Here is a 16,247-nt window from a genome sequence, read left to right as displayed (position 1 = left end):
TGTGTTCACACCTGCGAACACAACACCCGTTCTGCAGCCCATGGATCAAGGCGTCCTTTCAACGTTCGGGTCTTAGCATAAGCAAACACGATTTGCAAGGCTGTAGCTGCCTTAGTGATTGCTCTGATGCAGCTGGGCAAAGTCGACTGAAAACCTTCTGGAGAAGATTCAGCATTCTAGATGCCATTAAGGGCACTTGGGATTTGGGGCACCTGGGTGGCTCAGCCGGTTAAGCATCCGACTCTTGATCTCAGTTCAGGTCTTGATCTCAGGGTGGTGAGTTCAAGCTCTGCATTGGACTCTACGCCTGTGGAGGCTACTTTAAAAAAATAAAAGAACATTTGTAATTCACGGGAAGAGCTCCAAATACCCGCCTTAACAGGCGTTTGGAAGAAGTGGATTCCAGCCCTCATGGATGACTTTGAAGGGCTCAAGGCTTCGGGGAGGAAGTCACGACCGGAGTGGTGGGAAGAGCAAGAGAACCCGAAGTCGCTGTGGAGCCTGAAGAAGGGACTGCACCGTGGCAAGCTCACGGTCAAACTCGAACCGACGAGGAGCCACTTCTAAAGGAGCAGCAAAGACAGGGGTTCCCCGAGTCGGAAGCCACTCCTGGAGAAGATGCTGTGCACGTCGTTGAAATGACAACCGAGGATTTGGACGATCACACAGACTTGGTAAAGCAGCCGCAGGGTTTTAGAGCACCGACTCCAATTTTGAAAGCAGCTACAGAAAGCAGTTCTACTGCGGTTAAATGCTGGCAAACGGCATCACCTGCCACCGAGAAGTTGGGACAGGAAGAGTCGATCGATGCGGCAAACTTTACTGTTGTCTTATTTTAAGTCTCCGCATCCACTCCGTCTTCAGCACCCGCCACCCTGTCCAGGCAGCAGCCACCAGCATGGTGGAGGCAACATTATAGGATTTTTGTTCCCTTAGTGCCCACGGTTCTTGGTCACACTGCTTCGAAGAATGAAGAGTTAGACCCAACGAAGAGTGATGGGCGGCCAAGTTTATTGAGCATAGTACAAAGCTCGCAGAGAGGGAGGGAACCCAAGAAGGTCGCTGTTTTGGAGTTCAAGTCTAGGGGTCTTATAAGCTCCTTGGAGGAACTATCTTAAGCATCTTGAGTTGGGGCTGCTGTAGATCGGCTGCTAAGTGGTCCCAATCAGGGTTTTGATCATGCACCCATTTACCTATTGGGTTATTGTTCGCTCGTTGATGGTCTTTAGGGCTGATCTGGAGACTAAGTGCCTCAACTTGTGATGGTGACCAATGTTTTACGGTTAATTGTTTTATTTCAGGATGTTTTGCAAAAGTCGCTTCTGCAGAAGCTGCTAGTCAGAATGCTATCATGGTTTTGTCTAAGCTGTGAAACAGGACACTAGTGCGGTTTTTTTCTCGACTGTCCTGGCTATGTGTTTTCTTGTTGGGGACCCTGACCCTGAGGACCTACGGGTCCAATTAACTCCTAACTGCAAGCCTCTCCAGCAGCAGAAAGACTACCACTCTGAAAGGTCAGATGATGGTCAGTACTTGTTACCAATAAAGTATTTTTAAAATTGAGGTGTGTACATTGTGGGTTTTTTAGACATGCTGTTGCGCACGTAATAGACCACCGTGTAACGTGAATAGAACTTCTAGACGCACCGGGAAACCAAAAGTCCCTCGACTTGCTTTACTCCGTGCTTTCTTGGTGGTCTGCAATTACGCCCCCAGGGTCTCCAAGGCGCGCCCCCCATGCCAGGGCCCGGGTGCGGGCCAGATGTCCGGAAAGGAGGTCAAGAAACCCTAAGTTCCTGCAGGCGATGGACGGCGCCAAGCTGGAGGCGAACAGATAGCCAGAGGTTTCAGAACATCCCCCCCGTTCCGCAAACCCCAAGGAAATCCCAAAATACGAGCCGCGGTTTGGGGTGAAGGAAGGAGGCCCGCGGCGCGGGGGCGCGACTTCCCCCAAGTGGGGGCGGCGGGCGCCGGGCGAGCCGCGCCGGGGGAGGCCCGATTCCCGCTGTGGGGACGGTGGGGGCGGGGCTGCAACCCCGCGGGGACGACGGCGCGGCGCAGGACACCAGGCGTCCGGGAGGCCCGGCCGCTGCGCCGGCTGCCCAGACAGGTGTGCGGCCGCGGGACGTTGAGAGCCGGCGACCTCGGGAGTCGGAACTGACCGGGCCTCTCCTGGAAGGTTCCAGGCTCCAGCCCCGGGGGTGTCGTGGGGGGCGGGGTGTTCCACGGAGCGGGTGCGGCTGCGGCCCGGAGAAGGGGAACATTACGTCGGGACTCACACGACCCCTCGCAGGACGGTGGGGGAGACGCCCCCTCCGCCCCCCCCCCACTTCCTAGCGCGCGTGCGCCGCGACCCGCGTCGGCACCGGGGCACGGTCCTCCAGCTCAGCTCGCCGCTCTGGCCCGACCTGTCGTCTCGAATGCTTCCCCTTCTGATTGGTGCAGGCCTGCGGCGTGCGCGCTGACGTCACCAGGCCGCGTCGTTGATATAAAAGCGTGGCCGGGGCGCGCGTGCTCCTCTTTCCCAGAGCGCGGAGGCTACGGTAAGCGGGGGTGTGCTGCGCTGCGCTCTCCTCAGGGTGTGGGTAACGAGGTCGTGCGGACCCCCGACCTTAGATGAGTACGCTGACGAGCTGGGAGGGGGCGGGACGGGGCTGCCCCGCGGCAGTGCGGGCGGAGTGGGCCCCGGAGGCGGCCCCTCACGCGCCCGGCTTGTCCCCCGCGCAGGCGCGCGCCCGCAGCCAACATGCCGGTGGCCCGGAGCTGGGTTTGTCGCAAGACCTACGTGACCCCTCGGAGGCCCTTCGAGAAGTCGCGGCTCGACCAAGAGCTGAAGCTGATCGGTGAGCGGCCCGGGCCGGGTTTCCGCTTCCGGGGCGGCGGGGCGGGGCCGCCCGCGTGCTGCGTGGGCCCCGGGGCCCGGCCCCGCTAGCAGCGCGGTCTCTCGGCAGGCGAGTACGGGCTCCGGAACAAACGTGAGGTGTGGAGGGTCAAGTTCACCCTGGCCAAGATCCGCAAGGCCGCGCGGGAGCTGCTGACGCTGGACGAGAAGGACCCGCGGCGCCTGTTTGAGGGTGAGTGTGTGAGAGAGACACACACACGCGCCGGCTCTGAAGCCCTCGTATGTCCCTGGGTGCGCTGCACAGCCCCCGGGGTTCGCGTCCTCGGGCCCCCTGGGTGCGCTGCACAGCCCCCGGGGTTCGCGTCCTCGGGCCCCCTCACTGCGGTGGGTCGGAGGCCGCGAACCCGCTGGTGGGGGTGGGCTGCGGTGCTCGGGGAGCCTGGGGAACGGGACCCCGCGCATCAGCAGCTGTGACCGGTACGGGACTCCCCGATGACCCCAGGTGTGGAAGGGGTGCCTTGTAGGGGCTAGACGCTCACGTGGGGGCACAGTGCACGCGCGCCGCCGCTGGTTTGGCGGTGACCCCTAGGTTGGCGGCCTCGCAGCCGTCCTCTGGGTGCCGCTCTGCGCCCGAGCTTGGGCAGCCTAGGTTGGTGGTGGAAAGGGGGAGGGGTTGGGAATCCCGCGCCTAGTAGCGTCCTGATCGGGTTCGCCTCCCAGCGCTGGCTGGGTTTCTCTCCCGGTGTCCCGTGTCCCGGTGTTCGCCTGAGACCGAAACGTCCCGTGACACGGGAGCCCTTACGGCTGAGCATGGGTGGTCGCTCATGTTGGACAGTTTTGTTTTGTTTTTTAGATTTTGTTTGTTTATTTGGCAGATCCGGGAGGGGAGCAGGCTCCCCGCGGAGCAGAGAGCCGGATTCGGGGCTGGATCCCTGGACCTTGTAGATCATGACCTGAGGCAAAGGCAGAGGCTTTAACCCACTGAGCCACCCAGGCGTGCCCCGGCCCCCCCCCCCCCCCCCGCATATTTAAAGTTGAGAAAGGCATGGAGTTTGTTTAATCAAAAATAGCTCACACAGTGGTGAAAAATTCAGGAATCCCCTCCCCCCAGGGGTGCTTGGGTGGGAGTTTATTCCCCAGTCTGGGGAGCTAGCCACAGGTCGTTGAGGACAGAGGGACTTTCTGAAGATGAGCTGCTCAAGTCCCTGCTAGAGAGGCAGGCAGGGGCCGGCTGGGCAGGGTTGATCCGCAGGTAACCCAGGAGTATTTGTGGTTTCCTGTGGCAGAAGTGGAAGCTACAGGGGGAAGACAGCACCGCAGGCTGTAGGCTTTCTAGCAAACGAAGCCATTTATCCCCATGGGACTGGAAGGAGGGACCCACAGTCTCTGCCTGTGTCTGCAGGTGTTTGTCACTGGTACGGCCTGAGGCCCAGCCTTTCCCACTGACAGCTGCAGTAGGGCAAGACGCTTCTCTGATTCTTGTCTGTTGAAAAGATTCTTAAACCAGTTGTAGCCAACATGTGGCCAGGGGTCCATCCAGGTATGGGCTCTGTCTTAATGGCAGCGGTAAAGAAACTGGTATTTCACGTTTTTCAGCTCAGAAACTAAGCCACTTCAGTTGTCTTGTGCCTTGATGGCAGGGAAGGGCCTCTGCCTCTGAGGACTGTGCACACTGGTTTCCATTGTGACTGACCTTGCTTTGTCCAGATGAAGCCCAGGTAACTCTCTGGTTGTTGGACATACTCGTGTTGACAAAGTTTATTCAGTGTGTACTGAAAATTACTTCAGTTGTTATACATATATAAGGTTTTTTGGTGTTGATGGAGTGGCTGGGCCTCCCCATTTTTTAACTGTGTGGTGGTTCAGTAGTAAATGTGAAAAACGTTTGTTTTTAATGATAGTGGGGTCTTTTGGGTTTTTTTGTTGTTTTATTTATTTGACAGAGATCACAGGTAGGCATGGGGAGGAGCAGGCTCCCCGCTGAGCAGAGAGCCCGATGTGGGCTTCATTCCCAGGACCCTGAGATCATGACCTGAGCTGAAGGCAGAGGCTTAACCCACTGAGCCATCCAGGCGCCCCAATGGTGGTTTCATTTTGTGTAGCAGTCTATAAAGAGATTTTAAAGTTCGAGTTCTTGAAGTTTCTGTTTTCTAGCATAAGGACAGAAAGTGTCCTAGCTGGTAGATAATCCCAAACTTTTTATTTGTCTGTCAGGCATTTTTTTAATTAATATTTGAATATTATTGTTCTTTCTTAACCAATGTATAATTCGCAGACTACATTATATAGTTCTAGATGTATAGCATAGCAATTGGATTTTTCTATATACTGTGAAATGATCCCAGTAAGTTTACTTAACATCTTTCAAAAAGCCTTAGAAAAAGATACAGGGCACTTTGGCTCAGTCAGTTAAGTGTCTGCCTTTGGCTTGGGTCATGATCCCAGTGTCCTGGGATCAAGCCCTGCATCGATCCGGCGCCTGCTGCTCCCCCTGTTTGTGTTTTTTTTCTCTCTCTGACAAATAAGTAAAATCTTTCTTAAAAAAAGATAGCAATTTTGTAATGTACAATAAGTATAAAAATTGGCAGTTTGTACATTTGACGACCACCTATTTCCCCTGTGCTTCTGGCAGCCGCATAATGTATTCTCTTTATGATCTTGAGGTATTTTTTGGTGATGCTGATGGTTTTGTTTAGATTCCACATACACGGGGCGCCTGGGTGGCTCAGTGCGTTAAAACTTTACTCTGCCTTTGGCTCAGGTCATGATCTCAGGGTCCTGGTATCAAGCCTCACATCAGGCTCTCTGCTCAGCCGGAGCCTGCTTCCCCTCCTCTGCCTGCCTCTCTGCCTACTTGTGATCTCTGTCTGTCAAATAAATAAGTAAAATCTTTAAAAAATAGAAAAGATTTAGATTGCACATACAAGTGAGATCATGGGATTTGACTCTGACTTAGTCCACTTGGCAGAATGCCCTTGGTCCATCCACGATGTTGCAGGTGGCGAGATTTCATTCTTTTTATGGCTGAGTAATACCCACTGTGTGTATATACTCCCCTCCCTCTGTTACCCATTCAACTGTCTGTGGACACTTAACATTGTTTCCATGGCTTGGCTGTTGGTGATAATGCCGTGAATGTAGGGTTAGCGCTATCCTTTTTGGATAAATACTCAGAAGCGGGATTGCTGCATCATCATAGTTAACTTGTGGGGAACCTCCATACTGTTTTCCATAGTGATTGCCACTTTGCATTCCGACCAGCTGCACAGGGGTTCCCTTTTTTTCACATCCTCACCAGCACCGTTGTCTGTTGGGTTTTAGTTGTAGGCAGTCTGACACGTGTGAGGTGATCTCACTGCTTTTGACTCACATTTCCCTGAGGATAGCGACAACGAGCACCTGATCATGTACCTATTGGCCATCTGTATGTCTCTGCCCATTTTTAAATAACATTGTTTGGAGTTTTTTGCTATTGATTGAGAGTTGCTTGTGTATTCTTGGTGTTAACCTGTGTCAGATACATGATTTGCAAGTATGTTTCTCTTTTTCAAGGTTGCTTTGGAGTCTTTTGTGGTCCATACAAATTTTAGGATTGATTCTTCTTACACGGATAACATCTTTGGCGGAGTCCCTGGGTGGCTCAGTTGGTTAAGCCTCTGCCTTCAGCTCAGGTCATGATCCCAGAGTCCCAGGATCAAGCTCCTCTTGTGCTCATAGCACATGAGCTCATGCGTGCACGCTCTTTCTTTCTCTCTGTGAAATAAATGTTAAGAAACAAAATACTTCTGGGATTCTGATAGGGATTATATTGAATTCATTTATTGCTGGCGTAGCACTGGTGTTTCAAGAGTATTTTTCCAAACTACGAGCATGGGATAGCTTTTCATTCTGTCTTTTCAGTCTTTTTCTCATCAATATCTTAAACAGTTTTTAGTGTACAGGTTTTTCATCTCTTTGGTTAAATCTTTTTCTAGGTATTTTATATTTGTTGATATTTGGAAATGGGAAGATACCATGTCTCCTGTTAAGCATTACCTGGCCTGCAGCTTTTCTCAGGTCTAGAAGCTAGGTGCTGCCGGTCCAGTGTACTAGTAGGGCTTTCCTGATTACAGGTTGGCTCTTGACCACCAGGCTTCATTGTGGGCGTAATGGCTAAGTGACAGCAGCATAGTTTTTTGCAGGGGGTGCTAAGTGCTCTTCTAGGGATTGTCTCGTTACTCTCCTGACATTTCCAAGGAAGGTGGTGGTTTCAGATGGGAGCAGAGGTGTGTGTGGGCACTTGCCCTCATTGGTAGGATGAGAGTATGGTCACAGTGGCTGCTACATTAATTCTTAAATTGGAACAGGTTCTTCGCTCCCACTCATGTCACAGCTCCGTGGAGCTCCTTAAGCTCCATGAAGTCAGAGGTGAGCCAGACACCCCAATCCATGCTTTCTCTCCTCCTACCAGGCAATGCCTTGCTTCGCCGACTGGTGCGCATTGGAGTGCTGGACGAGGGCAAGATGAAGCTGGATTATATCCTGGGTCTGAAAATCGAGGATTTCTTGGAGAGGCGCCTGCAGACCCAGGTCTTCAAGCTGGGCTTGGCCAAGTCCATCCACCACGCCCGTGTGCTGATCCGCCAGCGCCACATCAGGTAACTCCCTTAAGGAGCTCCCTGAGTCTATCTTGTATCCCATCCCCCTTGCTAAGTTTGCTGTCCTTACCTCCTATGCAGCCCTCGGAGGTGACAAAAGGTGTGACTACACCTTGAGGGTAAGATTGGCGCCTGCAAACAGCTCATGGGGTGCTGGGGACAGCCTCATCCCCCACCTTGTAGCCCGGCGCAAGGGTCACTGCGGCCTGAGCCGTACACCTTGCGAAGGCTTCTTCAGGCAGCTGGACAGGTAACCGCTTGGTGTGCCCAGGTGGGCCTCAGCTGGTGTGGGTGGGTTCATGGATGCAGCTGTCGGGTCCACTCGTGGACTCAGTCCAGAGCCTGGTACTGTTAACCAGTGTTAATTTGCCAAGTTGACCACAGCCCGGGGTCTGATGCTCAGGTGCCAGGACTATAGGAGTCTGCTGGCTTGGGGGGACAACTGGGTCTTTTCTCTGGGTGCTCAGTTTGCCCTTTGTCAGATGTTGTAGAACGGAATCTCAGGTAGCTGCTTCGGGAACGGGGAGACTTGACCTTAGAGAGTAAAGCCCTGGTTCCATGGTGTAATGGTTAGCACTCTGGACTCTGAGAGTAAAGCCCTGTGCCTGGCACAGTTCCACTCTGAGACTGACCCTGGATTACTGGCTGCCACCAGGGCTCTCCCTTCTTACTTCATGGTCTGGTTGAGTTGAGTGATGCTCTAAAGCTTTCCAGAACACACAGGTGCTACAGGGCCGGAAACACCCTTCCTACCAAGTCAGAGTCCAAGCAGAGAGCAGTAGTGTTTCCTCCCACTGGGGTCCTGTTCCCCGTCCCTTCACCTGCCATCCCCCCTCCAGGGTCCGAAAGCAAGTGGTGAACATCCCATCCTTCATTGTCCGCCTGGATTCCCAGAAGCACATTGACTTCTCCTTGCGCTCTCCGTATGGGGGCGGCCGCCCGGGCCGCGTCAAGAGGAAGAATGCCAAGAAGGGCCAGGGTGGGGCTGGCACCGGTGATGACGAAGAGGAGGATTGAGCCCACCCTTCCCTGCCATCCGTCCCCCACCCCACCCCCAGGGGCCCATGGATTGTCTAGTTTCCCAGTCACGTAATAAAAGAACCAATGCTTTGGAACTGGTGTTTATTGGTGTATCTGTCTGCCTCCGTTTCCTGAACGTAGCAGCCTCAGGTGGGGAGAGGCGCAGGCCGGGTCCTTGACCACGTTCCCTCCAGCTGGTCCGGCCGCCGCCTCAGAAGGGCCTGGCGAGCCTGCCAGCTGGTGGTCCTTACTCCTTGGGGCAGGGGTACAGTGGTGAGCAGCACAAACACACTTCCGTATTTCGGTGGGGACACCAGCAGTGTTAGGGGAAGTTCTCAAGCAAGTTACTTGCATGGGGGTGGGGGGATTCCTTTCTGGGCGAGGAAGTAGCAAGTGGAGGCACGGCCAGCCCAGCATCTCTAGCACTTGGGACCTTGCCCCCAGAAAAAGAAGTCCGGGTTAGGCTTGTCAGGGGCTGAAGGCTGACCCTTGGGTTGCAGGCGAGGGGAAACGAGTTCAATTGGGATTTGCTGGGGAGCGCTGGACAGCAAGGACAGGCTGGTTTCAACGCTTACATTGGTGTGGTTGGGAGGGGACAGCTGAGGCACCCCGCTCCCTTCCTCTGCAGGGGAGGGAGACCAGCTTTCCTTTCCTCTGCCTTGTAGAGAAGCTGCGTGGGACAGAGGAAGGGGCTTGGTCTCGGGAAACGGGACGCCCTTGCCATTGAGCAACCTCGCTGCCCACGCGTCCCTCTTTTGAGGCCTTGGACTCAGGTCAGTTGAAAGTGCTCGGCTTCAGCGTGACAGCCCCGGGTCCTGGGATGTTGCCAAGCCGCCGGGAAGCCTCCAGAAGGTCCCCAGCTCTTGGAGCTTCGGGCTGTGTTCCCAGCACACCACAGAGGTTTGCCGCTTGGTAACGAACAGTGTTGGGGCTCCCTGTGGATCCTTCTAGGAACTGTACGATCCGCTGTGTCACGGAAATTCTGGAAGCAATCCGCTTCCACAAGGTCTCCCGAGTTCCTGGTCCGTGTCCTACCTCCAGGCTGGCGGGGCAGCTCCTGGGCCTTCCAGGGTCCCTGCAGGGAGCCTTCCAGATCCCTGGGGTGGGCGGTATGAGTCTGCTGGGCTAGTGGATGGCCAGAGCAGCATACACGTTGGACTCAGCCGGGGGCTCCCCTAATTGGGAGGGAGGAGGTGCACTTGTCTCCTGTCTGAGGGCCAAGTGGTTCAGCTGGGCGTAGGTTACATCTTGAGGGTCTTCAGAAACCGCAGCCTGGAGCCGGGGGAGAGGAAAGGCACGAGGCTGGGGAGGAGAGGATGGCACTCCCCGCGGGGCTAAGGGCCTTGCTAGACAGTGAGGGGTGGCCTTGAGCCCATTCTTGCCTCCTTCCGTGTATCTGGGGGGAGGGGTGTGAGGTGGAAATGCCTGTGGTGTGGACACTGGGGGTGGGGCCTGGGATCTGGGGCTGGGGGAGGCTGGAGCAGGAATTGAGGTGGGCCCTCAAGGCCGACCCAGCGCCCCCTGCAGGGGGCTCAGCTCGGTGGCCAGGGTGAAGCGCATGAACATGCCGTGGGTTGCTGGGGAAAGAAGGAACGGAAAGCAGAGGGCTGAGTCGCTGTAGGACCAGGGTGTATGGAGTTGCGGAGGCGCCCTCTCCCGGCCTCTGCAGGCCCAGGGCGTGGAGTTGCGCCCCTCTGTGCGGGGCACAGGCTGTTCAGCCCTAACCAGCCACTCTGCCCACTCGCCCCGAGTGTCCCAGCAGCTGGAGATCAGAAGAGGCCCAGGGGAGTGGGGTCACAGCAGCACAGAGCACGGTGGGCTTCCAGAAGGGAGAGGCCTGCTGCTGGGTGGAGTGTCCGCTGGGTTTACCACGTGAGCAGGAAGGCAGGGGGTTCCCTGTTCGGGAGCACAGGGAGCTCACCTGGCTGTCGTGCTGACTGTCCTCAGGCTGTTTGTCTCTGATGACAGCATCTGGTGGAGACAACAAGGCGGCCCCTCTCTAGCCAAGATCCCCCAAGAGCTCACATGGCAGGAGCCCAGAGACAGACAGTGACAGTTACAGAGCCACAGGGAGTCAGATGCTGTCTACCGGGCACCACCCCCACCCCCCCCCGCGCCCCTGCCCACCCATGTCTCTGGGCCCGCCTCCTCCCTCCCCCAGGGCAGCCCGGGCTTCCCCTTACACAAGGTCTCCTCCTGGGCGCCGGCCTCAGGACCTGAACTGGGGAGGAGACAGTGGTGTTAGCGGCAGTGTGGGGGCCGCTGGCTAGCGGGAGTCGGGGTCTCTGGCTGCGCTTACCTCCTGCGCAGGCCTCTGTCCTCAGACGCTGCCGCTGCTGCAGGGAGTTGCAAATCAGCCTCAGGCCCCCATCCCCGAACCCTCCCAGGGCCTTAAGCTGAGGATCTTTATGATCCCCGCCCCCACCCCTCCGTACAGAGAAAGCAGTGCTAAACAATAAAAAACAAAGCTTGTATGTGTTTCCAAACATTTCATAATTTCGAAAAGGCAAAAGGATACAATATTCACACATGCCCACGTGTACCCTTCTTTCTAGAGCTTCTCGCTGGGAGATGCTGGAGTCCTTCTCTGCCACTCTGGTTTCCCTCTGGCCGCTGCCATGAGCCCACCCTTGGTCGGCCCACCGGGCAGCCACCAGCCCCTGGGACCCGTCACCCCCTTCCCTTCTCACCTGGCTTCCTGCCTTTGCCCCGACGCCGGTGTCGGACCAGGAGGAAGACGAGGAGGCCGAGCAGCAGGACGAAGGCCACCGCGGCCCCGATGAGGACGTACAGGTACCAGTGGGGACCTTGGGCAGGAGCAACACCATGAACGAGCCCGTGATGCCATTTACCTGAGCGCCTACTGTGTGCCCGGCACCTGCTCGGTTCTGTGCATTCAGCTCTGACCCCATCAACAATCACCCAGCAGACGACTGCTGCCCCTCCCGCCCACTCCACAGACAGAAAACTGAGGCACAGAGAGGTCATTCACATGTCTCAGGTCGCCCAGTGTGGAGGCAGCAGGGCTAAGACTGGAACCAGGGCCGTGGGTTCCCTTGCGGGATTTGGGGTTTTTTCATGCTGCCCCCTTGCCCTCCAGACAGAACACGGGAGTGGAGAGCTGCCCCACCAGACCCAAGCCCAGACCCATCTCCCACTCGGCACAGGCCTGACGCCCCACAGGGGCCTGTGTGGACCTGGAGTGTGTGCGTCTGCGAGGGCAGGAGGGAGGGCCGTGACTTTGACTGAAATCTCACAGCGAGCCTGCGGAAGGTGGCGGGAGGCCTGTTGTGCCGATGGTGAGCCTGGGCCCCGGAGAGGGACGCGACTTGTCCAAGAGCCCACAGCTGGGAAGGAGCAGAACTGGGGTCTGAACCTGGGGGTGTCACTTCCAAGCCTTGTTGTTGTCGACTCCCCAGCTGCTCTCAGGCCGAGCCCCCGACCTGTGAAGGCGAGCTCAGACACCCTGTGTGCGAGCCTGCTGCCCCCGCCTGCCCCAGGCACAGTGATGAAGCCACCTGCTTGCCCTTTGCACTCAGGTTTGCAATCCAAGGAATTGTCCCAGTGAGAAGGAGCTTTCTCCCACGGAAATGGCGGGAAGGGGCTGAGGCAAGACTGGGCTGAGCTCCTCCCACCCACCACCTCCCGCCAGGGACCCCGCTTACCCCTCTGTGGGTTGAGGGCTGCATCCTCAGAGCCTCCTGGGACCAAGACAGGGAGGTGAGGGGCGGGGCTGTGTGCTCCTCCCTTCAGGGTGCCCCTCCCCCCACCGGGCTCTCCCCGTCTCCCTCTGCCCTCTGCCCTCCCCGCACTGGGTTCTCCCCCTTCCCTCTGCCATGACCACCCCACCTGCCACCTGGCCCAGGCTCAGAACTCCTGGAGCCCTGTGGTCACCCCAGAGACAAGCCATGCCAGAGAGGGTCACCTGTGACCCCCTCACTCCCATCCCGCCCTGGCACTCCCCTGAGGACAAAAGAGGATAGGATTGGGGCCCCTCACCTGAGACCAGGAGCTCCAGGGGGTCACTGGGCTGTGACAACAGGTAGGGGTAGTTGCTGTGTGAGCCATAGCACCGGTAGGTCCCCTCAAGGTCTGAGGTCACGGGACTCAAGATGAAATTGACCCGAGAAGGTATTGCTGTGTCCTGCGGACGAAGGACCTGGGGAGGAGCGAGGGACCCCTCCTTGGACAGGTGGAAGGTATCAAACCACATCTCTGAGCGACACTGCAGGGTCACGTTCTCTCCCCAGGACACTGAAGTCCCCGGCTGGGCCGAGAGGGACGGTTTCACATACATTCCTGGGGGAGAGGAAGGTCGTGACATGTAAAGAGCCACCCCCTCCCCACATGCCCTTGACCCTGGCTGGGGGGTCACCATCCTCTCCCAGGGACTCTGTGTGGGACCTCTCTCAGCACCTCCCGTCTCTCTGAATGGGTGTCCTTTATCTCCATGGCCCTCACTGTCCCTTTCTCAGTCCCTGTCTCTAGACCACATCCCCACCTCAGCCTGTGCTCCTGGCCCTCTCCTTGGACCCCATCACCCAGGGGCAACCGTGGTCCCAGGCCCTGAGCAGACAGTTAGCACATGGGTCAGGGGGCTCCTCACCTGTGATCAGGACACCCAGAGGGGCACTGGGGGCCGACCAGGTGGACGAGAGCTTGTGCCCACAGTAGCATCGGTACCGGCCCCCGTGGATCTGGCTCACAGGGCCCAGGGGGAAGTTGGGGCTGGGTTGCCCTTCTAGACGCTGGGGAGCTCCGAGCTCCTCGTCCTTGGTCAGAGCGAATCTGTCAAACCCAGTCTCTGAGCGACACTGGAGGGTCAGGCTGACTCCAGACTGCACCAGGGAGCCCGGCTGGGCCGAGAGGGAGGGCGCCCTGTAGACACCTGGACAGCAGGGGACAGTGGTACTGGGGACGCACTCCCCGCATTGGCCCAGGGCCTGCAGTGAGGCTCTCCTGGGCCCCTCCTCCCCAAGTTCTCCCACCTGTGGTTCTGGCCCCGGGAGGACAGTGTCACCCACCCCCCATCAACCCCAGGGTTCCACTGGGCATATAGCTTAGGTTAGTCATCTGGGCCCAGGAGGTAGATGGGGTGAGGCAGGGACCCCCTCACCTGTGACCTGAAGGTGCAGAGGGTCACTGGGCTGTGACCACGAATCCGGGTATGACTCGGGAGAAACGTAGCATCTGTAGGTCCCCGCATGGGAGGTATTCACGGGGCCCACGTGGAATAGACCCTTCCCCTTCTCACGACGGAACGTCCACTCCAGGTGTTGGGACGCATCAGCCCCCCGCTCCTTCAGCAGATGGAATGACCCCCGTGGCCACGATGAGCTACAGGAGAGGGACACGTTCCCTCCCAAGGCCACCACAGGGCCTGGGTTGGCTGAGAGGGAGGGTGCGTCATACTTTCCTGAGGGAGAAAGAGGGAGCTGGTTACAGGGTCCATCACCCCACGGACCCCAGGGACCCCATGTACTGTGGGCTGTGAGCGAGGGTCCCCCTGAAGCCACATTCCATTCCCTTCTGCCTGGAGGAGGGGCCCAGGGGGAGGAGACCAGCTCCTGCCCTCACCTGTCATCACCAGGGGCAGGTCGTCACTCAGCTGTGACCAGCTCTCCCCGCTCTGATATACACACTGGTATCGCCCTACATCGTGTGAGCTCATGGATGTAATGGAGAAACTGCCCTTGTTCCTGGAATCCCATGAGGTCTCCAAGGTCTCCAAGGGCACAGAGACCCTGTCTTTATACAGAGAGTAGCCGTCAGCCTGCAGAGACGCCTGACACCAGATGGTCACTCGGCTCCCCTTGGTGACCATGGGGCTGGGATCAGCCCAGATGGAGGGTTTGGGGAGGGTCCCTGGAAAGGAATCAGATGGGGAGTTGCAAGGGGGCCCTTCTCCTTTCAGCTTCCCACCTATCACCCCAAGGCCCCTCCCACACAAGTCACCATCAGCCCTGACCCTCTGTGCCCCCCGGCTGCTTAGGGGGTCGTTGGTGGAGACAGGAGATTGGGGAAGACTCACCTGTCCGTTCCTGGTCCCACAGGCCCCGACACAGCCCTGGAAGAGAGATCCCGTGAGTGCCTCCCGCACCCACCTGCAGCTGCTCCAGGCCTGGTCTGGGCCCCTGGGTGCTGGGGTCACATCTGGGGCTGAGCACACGCCTCCCCCCCAGATGTTCTGCCCCTACTGATCCTCCCAGTCCTGAGGTCTCCCAGGGACCAGGACCTGGGGGCAGGAAGGGGAGCGACCCCATCCCTCCTCTTTTCCAAATATCTCACCGAGGCAGAGAAGAGCAGTGAGGGTCGGGGTCCTGGTGCTGCCTCCCATGGTCCCCAGCTGTGCAGACAGCTTATAAAGTCCTCAGCGTGTGCTGGACAGACAGATGCACGGGGTGTGGTACAACCCAGGCCCCGTGTTCCTCATCACGGGTCCTAGAGGTGGGGCCTCACAGGAAGGGGAAGAGCCCCCGCCAGGGCCTCTCTCTCCCTGAAGGGTGACCCGAGAGCAGCGGGTCCTGGGGCCTCTCAGACCAGACTGAGTCTCGCCAGACCCCACTCCCTCTGCTTCCTCCCCAGCAAGCCCAAGTCTAGCGAGCAACTGGTTCCAGCACTCGAGGCTGGGGGAGGTAGGGCAGGGCCTGGGAATCAGCCCCATTTCAGTTCTGCTTCTGCCCCGCCGCACACAGAGCCTTCTGTCCTGGGCTGAGACACTTCCCTTTCCTGAGCTTCTGTCAATGCAAGTTTTCGTCCTTCCTCCCACCGCGCTGGCAATCAGCCCCTGTTTAGTGAGCAGTGGCCACATCCGGTCATGGTGCCAGGCATGGGGACTCATTGGTGAGGCGACAGACTCGTTCCCTGGGCTAGAGGGGCTGTGGCTAGTGACAACAGACAATACAAATATTTAGGTGGGAAACGATTCTATTATAGCCTTGTAAGACTGTTCCAAGTTGAAAGAAAAGAGAAAACAGGGAATCATGAGAATCGTAACATGCAGACGTCACAGAGTCTGGGTCCCTGTTGTGAGCGGTCCTTCTGGGGGACGGAGTGACGGGAGGTATGAGCTGGGGGTAGCACAGAGATGGGAGCTGGGGGGCGTCCTCCACCGAAACGATCTGAGCTGCTCTCAGAACTGAGGCTGGGGCCTGTCACGGGACTGGAGCGCGCCCGGGAAGATTTTAACCAGCAGTCAAACAAGTTTCCGTCTGGAAACGACTAACGCTGTAGGAAATACCGACAGTTAGTACCCCCCGCCCCGCCCCCAGCATTTACCTGCTCCCCGGGTGGTGTGTTGGTCCGTGTTTGGGCCGTGTACGTAATTTCCTCACCTAAGCCCTGACACAAACCTGTCATACAAAACACTTGTGCGGTTGAGCGGAGTGAGCCAGGATGGCAGGTTGGAGAGGAGGTGGCCAGGTGCAGCTTGGCTGAGGGGCCGGAGAAGGCAGTGGACTTGTTAATAGCTCCGTTCGTGGTGTTTGGGGAGGTGCTGGAGGGTGAGTTGTGTTTGCTGGGGCTGGTGGTTCTGCTCTGACGGTCACAGCCTGGAGGAAGAGCCGGTGCAACTTAGATGTTTTGAAGGAGAGTGTGGGAGGGTTTGGAGCCTCCCACAGGATCAGACCAGCCTGGTGATCAGAAGGATCCTCTGGAGGTGGGGAGGAATGACCCGGGGAGAGGAGAGGCCCGGCTGGAGGCGCAGGGGGAGGCTGACGCGCTGGCGCAGCCCGGCTCCTTGAGTCTTG

The 16,247-nt window shown here is 57.5% G+C and overlaps 2 protein-coding genes across 3 annotated transcripts; one reads left to right on the top strand and one right to left on the bottom strand.

Moving 5' to 3' along the window:
* Positions 1-2,040: 2,040 nt before the first annotated feature.
* Positions 2,041-8,594, top strand: RPS9 (ribosomal protein S9). 2 transcript variants are annotated; one of them, XR_013968253.1, is made up of 6 exons: positions 2,510-2,543; positions 2,728-2,843; positions 2,952-3,074; positions 7,293-7,479; positions 7,561-7,729; positions 8,319-8,594. XR_013968253.1 is itself a non-coding variant. In XM_080827638.1 (5 exons), exons 2-5 carry the CDS (start codon positions 2,747-2,749, stop codon positions 8,494-8,496), a joined length of 585 nt encoding a protein of 194 aa, XP_080683764.1. In that variant the 5' UTR covers positions 2,041-2,543; positions 2,728-2,746; the 3' UTR covers positions 8,497-8,594. The 2 variants fall into 2 exon arrangements, 1 of the variants encoding a protein (XP_080683764.1); XM_080827638.1 differs by lacking the exon at positions 7,561-7,729 and having other exon boundaries at positions 2,041-2,543.
* LOC308358434 (leukocyte immunoglobulin-like receptor subfamily B member 3) lies at positions 8,592-15,091 on the bottom strand. Its single transcript, XM_080828613.1, has 12 exons — positions 14,788-15,091; positions 14,531-14,566; positions 14,077-14,364; positions 13,616-13,915; positions 13,106-13,387; positions 12,499-12,798; positions 12,135-12,200; positions 11,190-11,306; positions 10,799-10,835; positions 10,683-10,720; positions 10,421-10,470; positions 8,592-9,771 (listed from the first exon to the last, which is right to left on the bottom strand). Exons 1-12 carry the CDS (start codon positions 14,834-14,836, stop codon positions 9,625-9,627), a joined length of 1,710 nt encoding a protein of 569 aa, XP_080684739.1. The 5' UTR covers positions 14,837-15,091; the 3' UTR covers positions 8,592-9,624.
* Positions 15,092-16,247: the final 1,156 nt, after the last annotated feature.

The sequence above is a fragment of the Martes martes genome (genome assembly GCF_963455335.1).
Source record: "Martes martes genome assembly, chromosome: 17".
NCBI lineage: Eukaryota > Metazoa > Chordata > Mammalia > Carnivora > Mustelidae > Martes > Martes martes.
This window is presented reverse-complemented; position numbering and strand designations above follow the sequence as displayed.